The 24,347-nt window shown below is 40.1% G+C and overlaps 1 protein-coding gene across 1 annotated transcript in view; it reads left to right on the forward strand.

Annotated features, from left to right (window-relative positions):
• Positions 1-24,347, forward strand: part of FMN2 (formin 2) — a 276,558-nt gene that overhangs the window by 134,703 nt on the left and 117,508 nt on the right. The window contains 1 exon segment of the mRNA XM_070469841.1: positions 1,887-1,942. Coding sequence (XP_070325942.1) covers positions 1,887-1,942 — 56 coding nt within the window.

Here is a 24,347-nt window from a genome sequence, read left to right on the forward strand (position 1 = left end):
GTGGGCTCTGCCTGCATCGCCTGCATAGACAGACAAGGAAGAGAAAATGTCCACATTTCTACAAAGCCCCAGGGTCTTGTCTTAAGTCTGTGGTGTTTTAGAGGATTTGAAGGTGACTAAAACCCGCAGAAAACAGAAGTGTTCCAGAGCCTGGATTTGCTTTACTATTACCTGTCCTCGCTTTGATGTTAAAGATCTTTCTTCAAAAATGGCCAGCTCCTGTGTTGAGTTCAAAATAGAGATCTATCAGTATAAGAGACAAATCTTTTGATTAACTTAGTGAAACATAGTATTTGGGAAAACACTTGTGTGTTAAAGCTGCTTGTTAGTGTTGTTGCCACAGTGATACCTGTTGGTGAGTGAGTATGCCATGCTGTTCTCAGTGATTTTGTTCTGAAAGATGTACCCTGAGTTTAGGTGCAGGCCTAGCAACCACATGGCCACCTGTGCCCTGCCCAGCACCCACTCTCCTGGGGCTCCCACTTTGCTTCCGTGGTTTCATCATTCTTTGGTCTCACCTTTCATCCCCTCCCACAACACTCAACAAATATTTTACACATCTACTGTGTGTCAGACCCTGTTCTAGGTGCTGGGGAGTCAGTAAGGCAAAGAGTCTACAAAGTATCTGTCTTTGATCTAGTCAGGTAAGATAGAGAAATAAGTTGGCAAACAAGTGAATTCTATAGCATTTTGTTTGAGGATCGACTTTGTGGAGAGAGCAACAGGGAATGGGGTGCTCCATGGAACAGGGAGAGGGAGGGTGTGTGTGCCGACATCCCCACGCACCAGACCCCCTGGAGGGAGCAGAACTGTGTGCACAGGGCGGCAGGAAGGCTGGTGTGGCCAGAGGGTGCTTAGCAGGTGGGGACGGCGCAGAGGTCGGGGTGGCGGGAGAGAGAAGGCCGAAGGAGGCTCGTGGGGCCCAGGTGGAGACCATGCTTTAATCCAAGTGAAATGAACTTTCAATGTAGTTTAACAACATGTTGTATGATTTAACCCATGAATGCCTTTTGCTTTTTCTGTGCACTGTCACATACATGAACTAAAATGCTGCTAAATTAGAAAAATCTGAGGTATCCCCCAGAGTGTTGTCAGGCATCTGGTCTATGTGCCCGTCTGGGATGGGGAGCAATGGGACAGTGGGGAGACAGACTCGTCTTTGTCTGCCTACTGGGTGTGTCTGGGCCTCAGTTCCTCACCGCAATGCAAGGATGGACAGGAGAAGTTGTTCTCAGACTCCAATCCACAATCGCTGGCAGTTCCTGGAGGCTCTCTTATGTCTTTATTTTTGTAACTGCCATGTGAGCTTCACAGAAAGCATCCCCTAGCTTAAAAAACAGAAGGAAACGTAGCCTTGGTTATCCCTTAGGTTTTCTAGCGTGAAGAAGCTGCAGTCCCCTAGATTCTGTCTCAGATGACCATATCAGTGCCTCTTAGCAAGGGCACATCATCTCTTGTTGAAAGTGCAAGGTCAACCGTCAACAGTCAGATAAGGTGCCCAGGACCCTGTCCTTCCAGGCTAGGGAGTTGGCTTCCATCACTGTACAGACTTAAGAGAATAATATGAGCAGTGACTGTCTTAGCAGATACTTCCTGGCACAAAATAGAAACTAGCTATTGAGATAAGTAATCATGACTGATGTGTAAAGAAGGGCATAGTGCTGATCTAATTTTAAAGATACCTAATGACATAAGCATGTCCTTTTGTGTGTTACATGTACTGAAAAGTGGTCATGTCCTTATAGCACGGAAGTATAGCTGAAAAGTAGCCTGGGTGTTTGGGTGCTTATTGTGGTTGAAGGTATATTGTAGTTTCATTTTCTGGTCAAAGAAATGGGAAAATCTGCTCTTTAACATATTGCCTGTCTTCTTCCTTTTCAACCCAGACTCTCAATCTGCTGTTTTAGAAACTCCGAAAAAATGTTCAGATGCTGCTCAGCAGGTAAGAAGACTTAATTAGGCTGTGGGATCCTTTTCTCTCATGTTTGTCTGCCTTATCTTCCATTTGCCCAGCCAGCTAGGCCACCCGTGTTTCTCAGCCTGCAGGGGACTTCAGGCAGGTGGGTGGGTGTTTTCTTCCATTCAGACTTGGCCAAGGAAATCAGCCTTGAAGTGGCTCTGGGCACAAGCTCCTCAGAACCCATATCATTCCACATCCGGCCAGAGAGCTGGGCCACAACTGCTGGCTCCACTAGGAAACAGTGACCATTCAGGTGTCATGTGGAAATGTGCCTGGTTGAACTAATAGTCATATGGATATGATTTTTTTTTAAATGCCCAGAGCTTTTTGAAAATCAAATTATATTCTCAAGTTGATTTGGTGAATGAAACATTAGTTAGTGTCTGTTTAATTTACATAGAAACTTTCTTATTCTGTTACTAAAGAAGTCAAATCTAACCTCTTCTTTTTCTTACACCAAAATGCACTTCCTGCAAAAATAAGAAACATTTGTATGGAATAGTAATTGTGGTTAGCAGTTGTTCTTTTGGATGTAAAATAATTTTTAAAATTTGTTTATATATTCTTCCAACTATTATTTGAAAATAACTTAGTATTAGAAATTGCAAGCATGAAGCATGTTCTCTGGAGGGGGGTCTAAGTAGAAAATGAGATGGCTCCTTCTCAGGTTCCAGGCCCATGCCAATTTCTGGTTAGTGATGGCATACTCTCTGGGATGTGGTGTTCTTCTCTGTAAAAATAAAAAAATCTTATGATTTTTGAGAACTTTTCCAAGTATAAAATGACTCCCCTTATCAAAAGAAGCAGCCCTGCAGCATAAATGGAAGTATGCTCCTCTTGGAGGAGAAATGGAGATATAAATTGGTTGAGAATTTCATTTTATAAATCCTTGGGTGCTTTTCAGAAATATAGCTAGACAGGTCACTATGATAAGAGTAAGGATACTCTTAAGAATAATGTCATAAAACAGGTTTTCCCAGCTTCTTTTTTTTTTTTTCAAAGAGCAGAGACCTCTGTTAGACTGGGGTACTTGGAGAGGTCTGGTGGACTCAGCTGGAAGTTCATTACCTTGTAGTTGTTCAGTCACTAAGTCGTGTCCAACTCTTTGTGACCCCATGGACTGCAGCACGCCAGGCTTCCCTGTCCTCCTCTATCTCCTGGAGTTTGCTTAAATTTATGTCCATTGAGTCAGTGATGCTATCTAAGTGTAGTGATTAGCCAAGCATGAATACAGTGAAGAGAAATAAAAAGAAATAATCAGAAAAATTTGTGCCCTCAAAATATCTCATTATTCTTGCAGCAGTTTTTTTGTCATGACTAAGTTGTAATTTGAGATAATGTTAGATTTTTCTAGTTCTTATCTCCGGAGTTTATATTATTGAATTCTCTGTTACATTGATAATCCCCAAGAAAACCTGAACAAAAAAGTATCTGTCAATACATACAACATTGCTCTGTGTATTAAGATTTCATATGGAATAATATAAGGTAGATATTCATCTGTGTGTATAAAATTATAGTGATTTTCCAGTTTTCTTGAGCTTTGAACCAATAGTATATGGAAAACCTGATGAACTGGATAATTTTAAAACACCTGATGTTATATCCTGGAAACTCATAAGCAAAACAGACTAATTTAAATTTCATACCTTCTCATTTCCTTGTTGCCAGTGAAGTATCTAGAAACTAGAAAATGCAATAAATTAATTGGGAGGCAGTTGAGGTCAAGCACTCAGTAGTGACATCATTTACTCTTGGAGTCATTGGCTGTTTGTCGTTAGTTTACTTGAGGACGGGTTCTTTTCTGAGATGGTATGTGTCTGTTTCATAAAGCCTGCAATAACGGCCATAAGAAGGATGTGGGAAACTAGAACCTATGCACTGTGCACCTGTTATTTTACTGTACTATCTTAGGCAATTCTCATAATGACCCTTTAAAGTCATTTTTATTAATTCATATTTGACTTATGGGAAAGTGACATTTGTAGAAATTAACTTGCTTTAGGTCAAAAATTGATAAAGGGTAAGAGTCATGATTTGAACAAGAGGTCTGACTTTGTACCTCATGTTCTCTCTACTATGATAAAATCTAGACTTTTACACATGTAATTTTCCTATGGCTATTTAATACCATCTCATGCCAGAATCATCCAATGATGAGGTGAGAAATTTAAGTTATCCTATTTATACCATACATAAGTCTGATGTCAAGATTTGTTTTAGAAGCTTCCATTGAAGCTGAGTGGATCAAAGATACATACTTAACTTTGTGCTAAACTGTGTCAATTTCTCAAACTTTAGTGCTTCACTACTTTTGAAAAATGAGCAGTTCTTTCGTGTAACACGCCTTGCTTCTAGTTACTAGACAGCAGTCTGTCTGTCTGTCTGTCAGCTGCCCTTGCAGAGGAAGTGAGAGGCTTCTGGCTGGTTTGCTCTGTGACTGATGGACATGATGAGTGCAGAGGGTTTGTCCCTCCGTGGAGGTGATGTGGCTGATGCGTTCACTCTGTTTTCTTCAGGCACCTGTTCTCTCCATTCACGTGCTCTGGAGTACACCGAATTGGCTTTGACTTTTGCTCTCTCCTGTACTTAATAGCTCTGAGAACTCCATGTCCCTAGACGAGGCCCGTGATTCCCAATGCCTCTTCTTAGCTGGGAGGGTGGAAGGTACACACGGAGAGAGACCCGCTGCTACTCTCCAGTGCTGTCACCCAGGGCCCATGGGTGAGAAAGTTTTAAAATGAAACTGCTTTCTTTAGACCTCACTTATTGATTATTTTAATTCAAATAATATGATTTGAGGGGCTTCCCTTGTAGCTCAGTCAGTAAAGAATCTGCCTGCAATGCAGGAGACCTGGGTTCGACTCCTGGGTTGGGAAGATCCGCTGGAGGATGAAATGGCAACCCACTCCAGTATCCTTGCCTGGAGAATCCCATGGAGAGAGGAGCCTGGTGGGCTACAGTCCATGGGGTGGCAAGAGTCTAACACGATTTAGTGACTAAACCACCAGTATGATTTGAAAGCTGCCCTAGCTAAAGTGTTATTTCATAAGACAGAAACAGGACTGTCTGTATTCTGTATTTTTTTATTCTTTGGCATTTGAAATACTATTTAAACTGTAAATTAATTTACATGCTACAATATATAAATAGCCAAATGTCAATTATAGTCTCTAAAAATGTTTATTTCTATGTTAAAGATTAATTTATGGTAGTTAAATTGGTTACTGCCCAGTTTTTAATTTATTTTTTGCTTTTGAAGTTACATATGAAATATGTGCTTCAAAGTATTGTCCTAAGACTCTAAACATATTTCTGATGTAAATGGACTAGCTGAAAGGTAAATAGAATTAAATTTGACCTTTGAAAATTCTAGCTTTGTATAGGAATTGATTAACATCAGGAAATTGAAAGTTGAGTCTTCCTACACATTACAGTATTTATTGAGAATAGTCACATCTGTTACAGAGTGTTAGATAATGAAAAAATTAAACAAAATTAGTACTCCCTTTGGAGAAGGCAATGGCACCCCACTCCAGTACTCTTGCCTGGAAAATCCCATGGACGGAGGAGCCTGGTAGGCCGCAGTCCATCAGGTCGCTGCGAGTCGGACATGACTGAGCGGCTTCACTTTCACTTTTCACTTTCACACATTGGAGAAGGAAATGGCAACCCACTCGAGTGTTCTTGCCTTGAGAATCCCAGGGACGGGGGAGCCTGGTGGGCTGCCGTCTATGGGGTCGCACAGGGTTGGACACGACTGAAGCGACTTAGCAGCAGCAGCAGCAGTGCTCTCTTACCCTTTACATTGTATACAAGTAAATTCTCAAAGGTCGGGAAAATGTGTACGATTTGAACTCCATCCAGTTTTAATCTCCTTTGAAACTGGCTTAAAACTTTCCCCCCAGGATCCTGCTCTGATCAGTCCTCTCAGTGCCTAACTGGATTGCAAACTTAATTGAGGAACTGAGTATTCTTTTCTATTGGTTCTCCTTTCAGAATATGCTTTATAGTGCTGTTTATACAATGACTACTCCGTACAGTTTATTGTTAGTTTCAGATACATCTTTATTTCGAGGCACATCAAGGGAACACGTGTGATGAAGTAATGTAGCCTGGTCGATGGTGCTTGAGGAGTTACTCACCTGTGTCATGACATAGACAAGTTCAGAGAGTAATAAAAGAATTGGTCAGATCAAAGAAAGGGATAGGGAATGTAATTTTGAAAGAATAGTGATGGAGACATGAAAACAAGCAACTTGAATTGCATGAGAGTGACTTAGACATATTAAAGAGTTGGGGGTGGAGAAAGTACATTCCTTCTAAACTCTAAGGCAATAAGTGACATGAAGTTACATGTTAATTGCAGACCTACAAAACAACAATTTACAAGACAAGTAAACAACCACAGTAGAAACCAGAGTAAGAAAAAAAGGGGTTAAATGGGAGACAGAAAGAGGTGGTTGCGGTCTGGAAACAGGTTAGTCAGTCTTCCTTGAAGTTTACCTCAGACTGTGAATGTTCTTAGGTGGATTATCAACACATTGGTGCAGTGACTCAGGGCGGGGGGTGGGGGGTTGGGTAGGGGTAGTTGGGAAGGAGGAGACACAGTCATCCCCCTGTGGAAGCATGGAAAATGGGTGCTCTTTTGGCAAGGTATTCCCCATTATGTGTTAAGGGGAAGACAGAATTCTTCTGGAAAGTACATTTTCATTTTATGGAAACTCCCCCTAGCTCAGAGGGAACAAATTAGACATTTTAGTTTTAGAAATTAAAAAAAGGAGAAACTATGCTGACAGTTTTAAGAGTGAAAACCAGCAGGCATCTGGAAAGCAGTTACAATTCGAGGTGTGAATGCAAAAAAAGTCATAGAGGTCACACACCTCTATGTTTCTACTCTTCTTTTGGAGGCTTCCCATGTAGCTCAGTCAGTAAAGCATCTGCCTGCAATGTGGGAGGCCTGGGTTCAGTTCCTGAGTTGGAAGCTTCCCTGGAGAAGAAATGGCAACCCACTCCAGTATTCTTGCCTGGAGAATCCCATGGACAAAGGAGCCTGGCAGGCTACGGTTCATGAGATCACAAGAGTTGGAGACAACCTCGCACTACCTTTCTGGGGCAGTAGGGCTTGGAGGTGAAATGAAGTTGTGTCCTTAACCTGCTGAGCTTTTGCTGTTCTTGTCCAGTTGCTAAGTCATGTCTTACTCTTTACGACCCCATGGACTGCAGCACACCAGGCTTCCTTGTCCTTCACTACCTCCAGTAGTTTACTCAAAACTTGTGTCTGTTGAGTCAATGATGCCATCCAACTATCTTGTCCTCTGTGGTCCCCCTCTCTTCCTGCCCTCAATCTTTCTCAGGATCAGAGTCTTTTCCAATGAATCAGCTCTTTGCATCAGGTGGCCAAAGCATTGGAGCTTCAGCTTCAGCATCAGTCTTTCCAAGAGTCAGTTCAGTTCAGTCACTCAGTCATGTCTGACTCTTTGAGACCCCATGGACTACAGCACGCCAGGCTTCTCTGTCCATCACCAACTCCCAGACCTTGTTCAAACTCATGTCCATCGAGTTGGTGATGCCATTCAACCATCTCATCCTTTGTCATCCCCTTCTCCTCCTGCCTTCAATCTTTCCCAGTATCAAGGTTCTTTCTAATAACTCAGTTCTTTACATCAAGTGGCCTAAGTATTGGAATTTCAGCTTTAGCATCAGTCTTTCCAATGAATATTCAGGACTGATTTCCTTTAGGATGGACTGGTTGGCTCTCCTTGCAATCAAAGGGACTCTTAAGAGTCTTCTCCAACACCACAGATCAAAAGCATCAATTCTTTAGTGCTCAGCTTTCCTTGTGGTCCAATTCTCACATCCATACATGACTACTGGAAAAAACATAGCTCTGACTAGACAGACCTTTGTTGGCAAAGTAATGTCTCTGCTTTTTAATATGCTGTCTAGGTTTATCATAGCTTTTCTTCCAAGGAGCAAGTGTCTTTTAATTTCATGGCTGCAGTCACCATCTGCAGTGATTTTGGAGCCCAAGAAAATAAAGTCTGTCACTGTTTCCATTGTTTCCCCATCTATTTGCCATGACATGATGGGACCGGATGCCATGATCTGAGTCTTTTAAATGTTGAGTTTTAAGTCAGCTTTTTCACGCTTCTCTTTCACTTTCATCAAGAGACTCTTTAGTTCCTCTTCTCCTTCATAAGGGTGGTGTCATTACATATCTGAGGTTACTGATATTTTTCCCAGCAATCTTGATTCCAGCTTGTGCTTCATTCAGCCTGGCATTTCACATGATGTACTTTGCATATAAGCTAAATAAGCAAAGTGACAGTATACATCCTTGACAATCTCCTTTCCCAATTTGAAACCAGTCTTTATTCCATGTCCGGTTCTAACTGTTGCTTCTTGACCTGCATACATATTTCTCAGGAGGCAGGTAAGCTCGTCTTGTATTCTCATCTCCTGAAGAATTTTTCACAGTTTGCTGTGATCCACACAGTCAAAGGCTTTGGTTTAGTCAATAAAGAAGACGTAGATGTTTTTCTGGAATTCTCTTGCTTTTTCTATGATCCAATGAATGCTGGCAATTTGATCTCTAGTTCCTCTGCCTTTTCTAAATCCAGCTTGAACATCTGGAAGTTCTCAGTTCATGTACTATTGAAGCCTAGCTTGGAGAATTTTGAGCATTACTTTGCTAGCGTGTGCTGCTGCTGCTGCTGCTAAGTCGCTTTAGTCGTGTCCGACTCTGTGCGACCCCAGAGATGGCAGCCCACCAAGCTCCCCCATCCCTGGGATTCTCCAGGCAAGAACACTGGAGTGGGTTGCCATTTCCTTCTCCAATGCATGCAAGTGAAAAGTGACAGTGAAGCCGCTCAGTCATGTCCGACTCTTAGCGACCCCATGGACTGCAGCCCATCAGGCTCCTCCATCCATGGGATTTTCCAGGCAAGAGTACTAGAGTGGGGTGCCATTGCCTTCTTGTTGCTAGCATGTGAGGTGAGTACAATTGTGTGATAGTTTGAACATTCTTTGGCATTGCCTTTCTTTGGGATTGGAATGAAAACTGACCATTTTCCAGTCGTGTGGCCACTGCTGAGTTTTCCAAATTTGCTGGCATATTGAGTGCAGCACTTTCACAGCATCATCTTTTAGGATTTGAAATAGCTCAGCTGGAATTCCATCACCTCGGCTAGCTTTGTTCATAGTGATGCTTCCTAAGGCTCACTTGACTTCACGCTCCAGGATGCCTGGCTCCAGGTGAGTGATCATACCATTGTGGTTATCTGGGTCATTAAGATCTTTTTTGTGTAGTTCTCCTGTGTATTCTTGCCACCTCTTCTTAATGTCTTCTGCTTCTGTTAGGTTCATACTGTTTCTGTCCTTTATTGTGCCCATCTTTGCATGAAATGTTCCCTTGGTATCTCTAATTTTCTTGATGAGATCTCCAATCTTTACCAATGATGACTCATGAGAGGGGCAAACAGATCAAGCAGCTGCTCTAAAGGGATAGCAGGTGATAAGAATTAATAGCTTATCAAGGATGTTTTTTCTTTACTGCACTATTGGTTGTCTGCTGACATACTGTGTGCAAGGTATTTGTGGTCTTTATTGAAGGAAATACAAAGAATTATAAGGTCCTGGGCTCTTCTACAGATATGAAGTGATTTTCAAGGTGTCAAGTGATTCTGCTAAGGTATTTAATGTATGCTGTATTATAGAATTAGAAAAAAAAAAAGTTAACCTACAGAGCTATCCTTCTGAAATCCGAACATACTCGTGTTTGCTCTCTGCTCATGGTGCCAGAGACAAGATTCAGACCCAGGTGACAAGCAGGGCTTTCCCTTGCCGTCTTCTGCCTTGAGCCTCATCACCCACTGTTTCCTAGATGTTCAGTTTGTTCTGACCTTAAAAAGAAAGCATTTTCTGAAAACTTTAGCATCCTTCATGTCTGTCTTTGATATCTTTCCTTCTTACACCTACTGCCCCTTTTTAGCTCACTGAATTCCTGTTTCTTCGTCTAAATGCATATTAGACTTCACTCCCTCTTAGCTACATTCCCTGTGAGGCCTCCCTCCTGACTCCTTTGATGGCTCTGCTCTGGGACTCTACTTATCTTGCTCTCCCATAATTGTTGTATTATGTGTGTCTCATAGACAACGGTCCCCCTTAAAGCTAGAGCTCCTCCATTCTACCTGTCCCTCCAGTGTCTAACATAGTACCTGACATTTTGAGGCGGATCAGAACATGTTTGACGAATGAATAGGTATGTAGGGGTCCACACTGTCAAGAGTAGAGGTGGTTGTTGGGGAGTGGTAGAAATTCTGTTTCTATTCACCCCAAGTGATGAGGATTGAGCTTTGAACCAGTTTTCCTTTGCACAAATCCCAGTTACCCCACTTCTACCTGGGAAACCTCTGCAATGTATTCTGTTCTCTGTGCCTTAATTTCCTCTTCTACAAAATGGGAATAATGAGTCTCATAGAATTTTGTGAGATTTAAATGCACAGATGTTTATAAAATGCCTAGAAGAGCCCCAGGCACATAGGAGGCTCTCAAGATGTTAGCTGTTAGTTCAGCAGGTGGCGCAGTGGTAAAGAATTCGCCTGCCATTGCAGGAGATGCAGAAGACATGGGTTCGATCCCTGATCTGGGAAGACCCCTTAGAGTAGGAAATCGTAACCCGCTCTTGTATTCTTGCCTGGAAAATTTCATGGACAGGGGAGCCTGGTGGGCTACAGTCCATGGAATTTCATAGGGTTGTACACGACTGAGTGACAGAGAGCTGAGCCGAGCAAACACCCCTAAGCCATTCCACCAGACTTGCTGTGGGCACTGTTCTTCTTTGCAAGTTGAGTTACCTTAGAGGCTGGTTGGGTGTCCTCCAGAAGGGTGGCTAGGAGGTGAGCAGTTTATCGAGGGATCATCAATGAAGAGAAACTATGATGAGATTGTTTTTCTTCCTTGCACTAATTGGGACAGCTCAGGAATATTTTGCTTTAGCGTTATTGCAGGACCTTGCCACAACTCAAGTAATGAGAGAGAACATTCAGAAGATGTGATGGAACCAAAGAGACTTTGTTTCCATTTTTTTATGATCCCTTTCCCAAACATGCTGTTTAATACTTCTACTCTTGTTATTCACTGGTGACAGGTACTGTAGCCTTCCCTCCAGTCACGTTATCAATTACTGCTGCAGACAGTCAATTACTGTTGGAACCAATTATCAATCAACCTTCAGTCAATTATCAATTCTGTTGAAAGTAACACAGCTGATGATGATATCTACCTGATCTCTTGCCCCGTCCCCTCACATTTCTCATCTGTGCAATGAAGGGCTTGGAAGAGATTGGTCATTTCCATTTCAGTTCAGAAATATTGCATATTCAGTAATTCATTATCTTTTTCATTGTGAGGATTCCAGAGGTGCTTCTTTAGCTCTCTGTGTGACTCTCCTTTTCCATTATGTGTTCTACTTTAAGGAGCTAGGGGTAAGTTGTTTACCGGTTACCATATGTTCTGATATTTCCTTCTTTCTTGAAATTCTGTTTCAAACTTAAAATTGATTGCTCTTTATTTCTGTGCATAATCTTATCTATTTAAAAATCTGGGTATCTTTTCCTGTAGGATTATGCATAGCATGTGTTGCCTTGTTGTAAATTTGGAATCTCATTGGCTTTCTCCAAAGCTGTAGAATGTTTTCAAATTTAGAGTTTGACAAATAGAGAATTTATCTGCTTCTGTAAAGAGTAGAATTCAAATTTTACAGCTATTTAGAGGTATCCTAACTTGACAATAATGTGGCCTGAGAATTTAGCAGAACTTGAAAATCTGGATATTGTAGAAAATGAATTACATATTTTATATTAACATTTACAGAATAAATTACCACAGTGTTAACTTACTAATAAGTGGTTTTATATTCTAGGCTCTGAAAGTATATCGCCTACACAGTAAACATAATAAAGTTGCAAAGATGAGCAAGTTAACCTTTCAGCGAAAGCTTTCCTTAAATGTATCTTGACTTTCTTTGTGAGTTTTAGCCTTAATACAGTAATGTTTCTTTTTATGGGAAATAGATAATCCTGTACTTGAGAAATATGTTGGTGAACATATTATTTTTAATGACAATTTTTTTGTGATATGCTAGTGTTTAAAATAACTTATGAAAACTAACCAATACCACCCACATATAAGATTATACAAAAATGGAAGAATTTTGGCCAACTTATTGTAGATAATTGTTCAGCTAGAACAGCTAGTGGATGGCAGATTCTACCACTTGTAATGATTTAGAGGGTTGAAGCAATGTTTTAGAATATAAATAATCTCAAAATTGGTGATACATAAAATATATTACTGTATTGAATAAAATAGATTTGTTAACTAACTTCCATTTTAAAGGATTATTATATAGATTCTCTGCAAAATTGCAAAGATTATTTTTTCCTTTTCTCCCTTGATTTTTTTTTTAATATTTATTTTTGGTTGTACCATGCAGCCTGGGGGATCACAGTTCCAGGACAAGGGTTTGAACCTGGGCCCCCTGCAGTAGAAGCACAGAGTCCCAACCACTGGATCACCAGGGATGTCTCCCTTTAAATTTTTATTTTAATTTTAAAGTGAGAACCTGATTTAGAATCAGTCTCTCCTCCTCCTCCCCTTCTTCATGGCTTTTACTTTTTGTACTGCCTTTATTATACCTGAATCTATGATGAAAAATAGCTGGCTAAAGTAATAATGTTTAAGAATTAAGTTCCGGGGTGGGGGAGGAGAGGGTAGGACAAATGCAGAGAGGAGCATGGAAACATATACACTACCACATGAAAATAGACAGCCAATGGGAACTTACCGTATGGCACAGGGAGCTCAACCTGATGCTCGGTGACAACCTAGAGTGGGATGGGGTGGGAGGTAGGAGGGAGGGGGCGTATGTGTGCCTGTGGCTGATTCATGTTGATGTACGGCAGAAACCAACACAATATTGTAAAGCAATTATCCTCCAATTAAAAACATAAATAAACTTCTTTAAAAAGAATTAATTTTGGAAGACTCACAGACATAGCGAGTATATCTGGGGTTGCCAAGGGGGTCACGGTGGGAGTGATGGAGGGGGAGTTTGGGGTTAGCAGATGTCAGCTATTAAAAATAGGATGGATAAACAAGAAGGCCTGCTGTACAGCACAGGGAAATATATTCAATGCCTGTGAAAAAACATAAGGGAAAAGAACACAAAAAACTGTGTGTGTGTGTGTGTGTATAACTGAGTCACTATAGAGCAGAAATTAACACAGCATTGTAAATCAGCTATACTTCAATTAAAAAAAAAAAGTTTAGGAGAGAATGTGCAAGATGGCAGAGTAGAAGGACCCTGAATTCACCTCCTCTCACAGCGGCTTACCCTGCGGACATAGATGCTGGTGGAAGCTATCTGGGGAGTTTGTTCTACCATGTGGACACTGGTGCTGAAAAGAGCCGTTTTGACACCAGTGTTGGGACACCTCTAGCCAAGCAACTCATTAGCATGAAGACAGCCCCACCCATCAGCAGATAGGCTTCCTGAAGACCGCTTGAGCCCATTATCTGCCTCTGGACATCTCTGCCCATGAGCATGCACACACCAGCCATAAGAAAATGGCCATCTGTGAACTGGCCCTCTCAGTATCAGGCCAACACAAGCTTCAAGAAAACTCAGGACCCACAGAAAAGTTTGTCAGGAACTGGCCTCACCCACCAGTGATCTGACACCTGCTTTAGGAACCCTGGGGCCTGGCAACCTGACCTCAAGACCTGGTTCTGCCCATCAGCACCAGTAGGCTGGAACTTGCCGTAGGACTTGACTTCACTTATCAGTGGCCAGGCAACATACCCGGACCCTAAGTGCACCCACCAGTGAGCCAGCACACCCTGAAATCCCCTGTGATTCTGTAGTCAGCTGCCTGGTGACCCACTTGTGCCAACTACTGGCCAGCAGCCTTGGCCCAAGGCCCACCAGGTAACTAAGTAGACCAAGAGCCAGCCAAGTTTATTGGACCACTCACAACAGTCAGCCTGCCACAGGAGAAAGACCCAGACAGACCTCTTAGGGAAAACCCCTAGAGCATATGGTTCTGGTGACCATGGGGAACTGTGCTGCTGGGACGATGTCTCCTGCAAAAGGCTCCTTCTCCAAGGATGGGAAACATAACCAAGCTACCAGACTCAAAAATAAAAACAGCAAGTTAGGCAAAATGAGGTGACAAGGCAAAACCTCAGAAGAAGAACTGAGTGAAGTGGAGGTAGGTAACCTACTCCAGAAATGGTTCTGGGTAATGATTGTAAAGATAATCAAAGAACTTGGAAGAAGAATGGATGCACAGAGAGAGATGTTAGAAGTTTTTAACAAAGAGTCAGAAAATACAAAGAACAACCAAACAGATATGACGGATACAAGAACTAAAATGAAAAATAAACAGGATAAATCAAAAGTAGAGCAAATAATACAAAGGAATGGATCAGCAAGCTGAAAGATGGACTAGTAGAAATTGCTGATCCTGAACAGAAAATAAGAATGAAAAGAAATAAGGACAGTTCGAGACCTCTGGGACAACATCAAGAATCCTAATATTCTCATTGTAGCAGTCCCAGAAGGAGGAAAAGAGCAAGGGGCCCAGAACATTCTTGAAGTTATAATAGCAGAAAACATCCCTAACCTGGGAAAAGGAAACAGTTGCCAAGTCCAGGAAGTGCGGAATTCTATAGAGGACCAAGCCAAAGAGGAACACACCAGGACATTGTAATGAGAATGGCAAAAATAAAATTTAAAGAGAGAATATTAAAAGCAGCAAAGGGGAAAGTGAATCCTGAGAGAGCAGCCAAGTGGAGTAGAAGGAGGAGTTCACCTCTTCTCACAAGGACACTAAAGTCAGAAAAATCTGTAGAACAACCATCATTGAAAAAGTTTGAAACCTACCAGAAAAGATCTCTACAACTTAAGACATAAAGAAGGAACCACAACAAAACTGGTAGGAGGAGTGGAGTCATGATATAATCAAATCTGATACCTTCTGGGTGGGTGACCCACAAGCTGGAGAATAATTATATTACAGAGGTTCTCCCCAGTGTCTCCCTTAAAGAGGACAGTCCCCTCAGTGTCAGACCTGTGGGGGTCTGACACTGGGAATAAGGGCCCCCAGAGCATTTGGCTTTGAAGCCCAGTAGGACTTGGTTACACAGATACACAGAATTGGGGAAAACAGATTTCACTCTTAAAGGATGTACACAAAATCTCACACGCACCAGGGCCAAGGGCAAAAGCCACAATTTCATACGAGCCTGGGACCAACTAGTCTTGGCAAGTCTCCTGGGGAAGTGGTGGTTGCTGTGATTCACTTGGGGAAACAGACACTGGTGGTGGCTATGTCAGGGAGCATTCATCTGTGTGAGCTCTTCTGGAGACTGACATCTTGTTACCAATACCTGGCCCTACCCAAAAGCCTGTAGGCACCAATGCTGGGACACTTCTGGCCAAATAACTAACTGAGAGGGAGGGACACAGCCCCATCCAAGACTTACTATGCCCACAGCCACCTCTAGACACACCCTTAGACATGACCCTGCCCACCAGAGGACCAAGACCCAGCTCCACCCACCAATGGCAGACACTAGCCCTCCTACCACAAAGCCTGCACTAGCCTCTAGCCCAGCCTCACCCACCAGGGACCAGACACCAGAAGCAAGAAAACTGTACCCACAGCCTATGGATAGATTCTGCAAATGTAGGCCAGACACTACCCTGGAACAAGCTGGCCCGTGGCCTTTGGGTGACAAGAGAAGAATGGACTCATGGGATGCACAGGGCATCTCCTACAGAGGACCACTTCTCCAAGATCAAGAAATGTAACTGACCTATACATACATAAAATAGTAATTTAGACACAGTGAGGTGACAGAGAAATATGTTTCAGAGGAAGGAATAAGATAAAAGCCCAGAAGAACTCAGTGATGTGAAGATAGGCAATCTACCTGAGAAAGAGTTCAGGGTAACTGTAAAGATGATCAAAGAATTCAGGACAAGAATGAATGTAGAATGAAATTAGAGGCTTAAAAACAAAAAAGAATTAGAAAATATAAAAGCAAGGAAAAATCAATAAGTAACAATTAGGGAATTCCCATAAGGCTGACTTTTCAACAAAAGCTGCAGGCCAGAAGGGTGGGGTATCATATACGTAAAGTGATAAAGGGGAATAACCTCCAATCAAGAATACTCTACCTGGCAAGGTTCTCTTTCAGATATTTAATAGATTAAAAGCATCACAGACAAGAAAGAGCTGAAAGAGTTCAGCACTACCAAAATAGCTTTACAGCAAATGGTAAAGGAACTCATCTAAGTGAGAAAAGATTATGACTAGAAACATGGAAATTATGGAAGAAAAAAATTCATCACTAAAGGCAAACATATAGTAAAGGTAGGAAATAATCCCCTCAAAAAAACCAGTAGGAATGTCAAGACAAAAGTAGTAAAGTCATCCATAACTACAATGAGCAGTTATGTGAAACACAAAACAATTAGATGTAAAATATGATATCAAAAACAGTAATCATGAGCATCATAGAGTACAAGTGCAGGGTTTTAAAGATGTATTTGAAATTAAGAGATCAGTAATTGTATAATCATCATATATATACATATTATATGCTATATATGCATATATATATATATAATGAGTGATATATAAAAACCTCATGGTAACTACAATCTAAAATCTGTAATAGATAGACACACACAAAAAAAGAAAAAGGAATCCAAACATAACAGTAAACATAACCATCAAATATAAGAGAACAGAGCAAAAGAAGAAAGGAACAAAAAAGAACTACAAAAACAACCTCACAATTTTCAAAAGGCAATAAGAACATACATGTCAAGAATTAGTTTCAATGTAAATGAGCTAAATGCTACAATTAAAAGACATAAAGTAGCTAAATGTAAAAACAGGCCTGTATGTAGGCTGCCAACAAGAGATTTGCTTCAATCTAAGGAGACACAAACTGAAAGTGAGAGAATGGAAGAATGTATTCCATGCAAATAGGTTGAAAAGAAAGCCAAGATAGCAATAGTTGTTTCAGAAAAAATAGACTTTACAATAAAGACTGGTAAAAGAGACAAGGATGTTACATTATTATCAAGGAATAATCCAAGAAGAAGATATAAGAATTGTAAATATATATGCCCCCAACATAGGAACATCTAAACACAAAAAGCAAATACTAACAGACATAAGGGAGAAATCAGTAGTAACACAGTAATAAAGACAGTTCTAAGAGGGAAGTTTATAGTGATACAAGTTTACTTTGTCAAGCAAGAAAAATCTTTTTATTTCTTTTTTTTTCTTTTTTTTTTTTTCTTCCATTTATTTTTATTTGTTGGAGGCTAATTACTTTACAACATTGCAGTGGTTTTTGTCATACATTGAAATGAATTAGCCATGGATTTACATGTATTCCCCATCCTGGTCCCCCCTCCCACCTCCCTCTCCACCCCATCCCTCTGGGTCTTCCCAGTGCACCAGGCCTGAGCACTTGTCTCATGCATCCAACCTGGGCTGGTGATCTGTTTCACCCTAGATATACATGAATGGATGAGGAAGCTGTGGTACATACACACCATGGAATATTACTCAGCCATTAAAAAGAATTCATTTGAATCAGTTCTGATGAGATGGGTGAAACTGGAACCCATTATACAGAGCGAAGTAAGCCAGAAAGATAAAGACCATTACAGTATACTAACACATATATATGGAATTTAGAAAGATGGTAACGATAACCTTATATGCAAAAAAAGAAAAAGAGACTCAGATGTATAGAACAGGCTTGTGGACTCTGTGGGAGAAGGCGAGGGCGGGATGTTTCAAGAAAAATCTTAAAAAAACAACCTATCCCTACATATAAAGGACCTAGAAAAAGAACAAACAAAACTCAGATTTAGTCGAAAGAAACAAACATAAAGATATGAGCAGAAATAAATGAAACAGAGAGTAGAAAAGGAATAGAAAAAGTCAATGAAACTAATAGCTGTTTCATTGAAAAGATAAAAAAATTGATAAACATTTTGCCAGATTCATCAAGGAAAAAAGAGAGACAGTCCAAATCAATAAAATCCATAATAAAAGGAAAAGTTACAACTGACACCACAGAAATACAAAGGACCATAAGAGACTACTGAAAACAACTATACACCAATAAGATGAACAACCTATAAGAAATGGACAAGTTCTTAGCAAGGTACAATCTCTCAAGTTAGAATCAGGAAGAAATAGAAAGTAGAAAGAGACCAATTATTAATAATGAAATTGTGTCAATAACTTAAAAAAATTCCAGGAAACAAAAGTCAAGATCAGATGTCGTCACAGGAGGATTTTACCAAAGATTCAGAGATGAGTTAACAAGAAACGTTCTGAAAGTATTCCAAAAAACTTGCAGAGGAAGGAATGCTTCTGAACCCGTTCCATGAGGTCAGCATAACCCTGATACAAAGATATAAAAAAAAATTATTACTGATGAACATGGGTGCAAAAATCTTCAACAAAATATTAGGAAGCTGAATCCAACAATACATGAAAAGAATTTATAAAACATGATCAAGTGGGATTTCTTCCAGGGATTCAAGGATGGTTCAATACCCTCAAATCAATCCATGTGATATACCACATTAATAAACTGAACAATAAAACTGTATGATTATCTCAATAGATGTAGGAAAAGGTTTTGACAAAGTTCAACATCCATATATGATACAAACGCTCCAAAAGTGGCCATAAAGTGAACATACCTTAACATAATAAAACCTTATATGACAAACCCACAGCTAACATCATACTCAGTGATGAAAAGCTGAACGCGTTTCCTGCAAGATCAGGAACAAGACAAAAGATGCTCACTCTCACCATTTTTATTTAACATACTATTGGAAGTCCTAGCAACAGCAGTCAGACCAGATAAATAAAAGGAATCCAGATTGGAAAGGGAGAAGTAAAACTCTCACTGTTTGCAGATGACATGATACCATACAGAGAAAATTCTAAAGATGCCACTGGAAAACTACTAGAACTCATTAATAAATTTGGTAAAACTGAAGTATGTAAAATTAATACACACAAATCTGTTGCATTTCTGTACATCTTAATGAACTATCAGAAAGAGAAATTAAGGAGATAATCCCACTTACCAAATTAAGAAGAAAAAAATGCCTAGGAATAAAGCTACCTAAGGCTTTCTTGATAGCTCAGTTGGTAAAAAACAAAACAAAACAAACTTGCCTGCAATGCAGGAGACCCTGGTTCAATTCCTGGGTTGGGACGATCTGCTAGAGAAGGGATAGGCTACCCCACTCCAGTATTCTTGGGCTTCCCTTGTGTCTCAGCTGGTAAAGAATCTGCCTGCAATGCAGGGGACCTAGGTTTGATCCCTGGGTTGGGAAGATCCCCCGGAGAAGGGAAAGGCTACTTACTCCAGTATTGTGGCCTGGAGAATTCCACACACTGTATAGTCCATGGGGTTGCAAAGAGTTGGACACGACTGAGTGACTTGCACTTTCACTTTGTTTCAACGAAATAAAAGTCCTACACTTGTAAAACCATAATACATTGCTGAACAAAATTGAAGATGGTACAAACAGATGGAAAGATGTACTGTGTTTATGAACTGGAAGAATTTACATTTTTCAAATGACCATACTACTCAAAGCAATCCACAGTTCAATATAATTCCTATCAAAATGCTAAGGATGTTTCTCACAGAACTAGAACAAATAATATAAAAATCTGTATGGAAACGCAAAAGACTCTGAATAGCCAAAACAGTCTTGAGAAAGAACAAAACTAAAGGAATCAGGCTCCCTATACTACAGAGTTACAATAATCAAAACCAGTATGGTACTGGCACAAAAACAAACACGGAGATGGATGGAAGAGTATGGAGGTCCAGAACTAAGTCTGAGGTTATATTGTCAAATTCATCTACAACAGAGGCAAGAATATGCAGTAGAGGGAAAAAAACAGTTTCTTAAGTAAGTGGTGCTGGGAAAACTGGACAGCTACCTGGAAAGGAATGAAATTAGAACATCATCCAGCCTCTTACACAAAAACAAACTCAACATGGTTAAAGACCTAAATATAAGACCAGAAACCATAAAAACCCTAAAGTAAAAATAGAACACTCTGTGACACAAATGATACCAATACATTTTTTTTGGATTTGTCTCCTAAATCAAAAGAAAAGAAAATATAAATAGATGGGACCTAATTAATCTTAAAAGCTTTTGGATGGCACAGGAACCTATCAACAAAACAAAAAGACAATCTATTGGGAGAAGATATTTACAAATTATATGAATGATAAGGGGTTACTTTCCAAACTATATAAACAGCTCATACAATTCAACATCAAAAAAACCCAAACACTCCAATTTAAAAATAGGTAAATGACCTGAATTTTTTTCTAAAGATGACGTACAGATGGCCAACAGGCACGTGAAAAGATATTCAACATCATAAGTCCTCAGAGAAATGAAAATCAAAACGACAATGAGATATCACCTCACAGCTTCAGAATGGCTATCATCAAGAAGAACACAAATAACAGAATATATATATGTCTATCTGAGTCACTTTGCTGTACAGAAGAAATTAATGCAACATTGTAAACCAGCTATATTTCAGTAAAAGTTTAAAAATAATAATAAAATAATAAAGAAAGTATTAAAAAAAACATAATAATAAGAGAATGCCGAGAATGGCAAGAAAACAGACTCCACATACACTGTTGGTGGGAATGTTTCCTATGGAAAACAGTATGGAGGTTTCTCAAAAAACCAAAACTACCATATGACCCAGCAGTTTCACTCCTGGATATTTATTTAAAAAACAACAAAAAAGAAAGCACTTATTTTTAAAGATACGTGCATCCAGTGTTCACAGCAGTATTATTTACAATTGCCAAGATATGGAAGCAACCTAAGTTTCCATCAAGAGATGAGTGCATGAAGAAGATGTGGTATATTTACTAAAAAGAAACGGACTCACATATACAGAGGACAGAGTAGTGATTATCAGTGGGGACAGGGATGTCGGGAGTCACAAAATAGTTGTAGGAGAATAAGAGGTACAAAGTACTATGTATAAAATAAGCTGCAAGGATATATAGTCCAACACAGGGAATATAGGCAATATTTTATAGTAACTGTAAATGGAATATAACTTTTTAGAAGTTGTAAATCACTGTGTTGTACATTTGAAACTTATATAATATTGTATATCAACTGTATCCCAATAAAAATTTTTTTTAAATAATTGAGTTTTGGAAAACACTTCTAGAGTCTACTACTTGCATGCCTTTTATCAGGTAGCCTTTTTATATGTTCATTACATAAATGGGAAAATGAGAGCACTACTTACATACAAGGACAACTCAAAAAAGACTTATCTAAGTTTAATGGTCACTTTTAAGATTATTATGGAAAAATGAAAATAATCTCTATATTTTACTAACCCATAGGCAAAAATACTGAATATCCATAAGTTTATTAGGTTGGATTTTCTTGTGTTTACTAGCATCATAATTGGAGAGAGAAGTTAACTACAAGGCCAAATAGGATATTATGAATTATTTTATTATAGTTATTTCTTTTACCATGGGCTGTTTAGAGAATATATGGCATGATTTCCCAACCTATGTATTGTAATTCTTTAGTCTTTTATATAGACATTGGTGAAAAATAGTGACTTAGATTTCATATATATATATATATACACACACACACACACACACACATACACATATATACATACACACATGCACGTAAATAGAAGTGCCTCCCACAGTTTTGCTTATTTAATAAATGCTTATATTTCTTTATAACTTAAAAGGTAAATTAATTTTCTTTTCAACCTTCTTTCACAGTAAGGGCTAATTTGGTATTTTTTGATTATTTAGGGAAGTAAGTACCTTGAATAGGTGCCTCTCTTTGAAGTTACAAGTTCTATTCTGCTTTTAATAAGCATCATAATTGATGTTCAGCAAATGAAATGTTATAGTAAAATATAAAATTTTTAGAGAAGAAGTAATGGGTTTAGGATTAAGACTGTTATCTTTATACATTCCCTCAGTTCAGTTCAGTTCAGTCACTCAGTCATGTCTGAGTCTTTGCGACGCCATGAATCGCAGCAGACCAGGCCTCCCTGTCCATCACCAACTCCCGGAGTTTACCCAAACTCATTTCCATCGAGTCGGTGATGCCATCCAGCCATCTCATCCTCCGTCATCCCCTTCTCCTCCTGCCCCCAATCCCTCCCAGCATCAGGGTCTTTTCCAATGAGTCAACCTTTCGCATGAGGTAGCCAAAGTATTGGAGTTTCAGCTTCAGCATCAGTCCTTACAATGAACACCCAGGACTGATCTCCTTTAGGATGGACTGGTTGGATCTCCTTGCAATCCAAGGGTCTCTCAAGAGTCTTCAACACCACACTTCAAAAGCATCAATTCTTCGGCACTCAGCTTTCTTCACAGCCCAACGCTCACATCCATACATGATCACTGGAAAAACCATAGCCTTGACTAGACAGACCTTTGTTGACAAAGTAATGTCTCTGCTTTTTAATATGCTATCTAGGGTGGTCGTAACTTCCCTTCCAAGGAGTAAGCGTCTTTTAATTTCATGGCTGCAATCACCACCTGCAGTGATTTTGGAGCCCCAAAAAATAAAGTCTGACACTGTTTCCAATGTCTCCCCATCTATTTCCCATGAAGTGATGGACCAGATGCCATGATCTTAGTTTTCTGAATGTTGAGCTTTAAGCTAACTTTTTCACTCTCCTCTTTCAGCTTCATCAAGAGGCTTCTTAGTTCCTCTTCACTTTCTGCCATAAGGGTGGTGTCATCTGCACATCTGAGGTTATTGATATTTCTCCCGGCAATCTCGATTCCAGTTTATGCTTCTTCCAGCCCAGCGTTTCTCATGATGTACTCTGCGTATAAGTTAAATAAGAAGGGTGACAATATACAGCCCTGACATAATCCTTTTCCTATTTGGAACCAGTCTGTTGTGTCATGTCCAGTTCTAACTGTTGCTTCCTGACCTGCATACAGATTTCTCAAGAGGCAGATCAGGTGGTCTGGTATTCCCATCGCTTTCAGAATTTTCCAGTTTATTGCGATCCACACAGTCAAAGGCTTTGGCTTAGTCAATATAGCAGAAATAGATGTTTTTCTGGAACTCCCTTGCTTTTTCAGTGATCAAGTGGATGTTGGCAATTTGATCTCTGGTTCCTCTGCCTTTTCTAAAACCAGCTTGAACATCTGGAAGTTCACGGTTCACATATTGCTGAAGCCTGGCTTGGAGAATTTTGAGCATTACTTTACTAACGTGTGAGATCAGTGCAATTGTGTGGTAGTTTGAGCATTCTTTGGCATTGCCTTTCTTTGAGATCAGGATGAAAACTAACCTTTTCCAGTCATGTGGCCACTGCTGAGTTTTCCAAATTTGCTGGCATATTGAGTGCAGCACTTTCACACTTAACTACAATTCAAATATTTTATTCAAGGCATTTCAGAAAGGGATACCTTTGGTTGCCACAATTTATCACAATGGCCAAGAGCAACTGCACCCATGTGTGGGTCACCCTCAACCCTACACAGTATCTTCCACTCCCAAAGCATGCCATCAACCTTTCAGGGAAAAGGACTTTGAGTAGAGAAAAGGGGAAAGCTCTCTCGGTAAACTGACTGCCAATATCAGATGAGTAGGAACAAAAGAGGAGGCAGAGGAGTGGGCAGAGAAAAATGAGGAAAGCAGGAACAGGAGAAGGAAGAAGAGGGGACAGACCCCAACTGAGTGAAGTGCAGGTCAGACACCTGATCACACAGGCTCACCTGTCCCCCATCGATTCGGGGATGAGAGGGCCCAGGACTGCTTCTCCAGAGCGTCCAGGGCTTTTCACACAATACCCCAACAAGGGCCACCATCCATGGCATGGACATCTTACTACCTTCCCCATGTGGGGGCCAGGCCTGCTCTGAACCTACCAATTGAGAGGTGATACAAAGATGATGCAAAGTATGAAACTAAACTCCTGTCCTACTTGCCAAATGCTAAATCCAAAAAAAGTCTCCACAAAATAAAAAATAACTTACTTTGCTATTTTTTTAAAATTCAAAACAAACATATAACCCATTCACAGTGGAAAAGCTGCAGACAGACAAGACAGAAATGGGTATTTAAAAAGATGAAGCATTTTTGGTGCTATGCATATATTTATTTAAAATCTTCACAGGCAGTTTCTTTTTGCATGGGGGTAGGGAAGTTATTGGAGAAGGGAATGGCAAACCACTTCAGTATTCTTGCCTTGAGAAC

Source organism: Odocoileus virginianus, chromosome 7 (assembly GCF_023699985.2).
Source record: "Odocoileus virginianus isolate 20LAN1187 ecotype Illinois chromosome 7, Ovbor_1.2, whole genome shotgun sequence".
Classification (NCBI taxonomy): domain Eukaryota; kingdom Metazoa; phylum Chordata; class Mammalia; order Artiodactyla; family Cervidae; genus Odocoileus; species Odocoileus virginianus.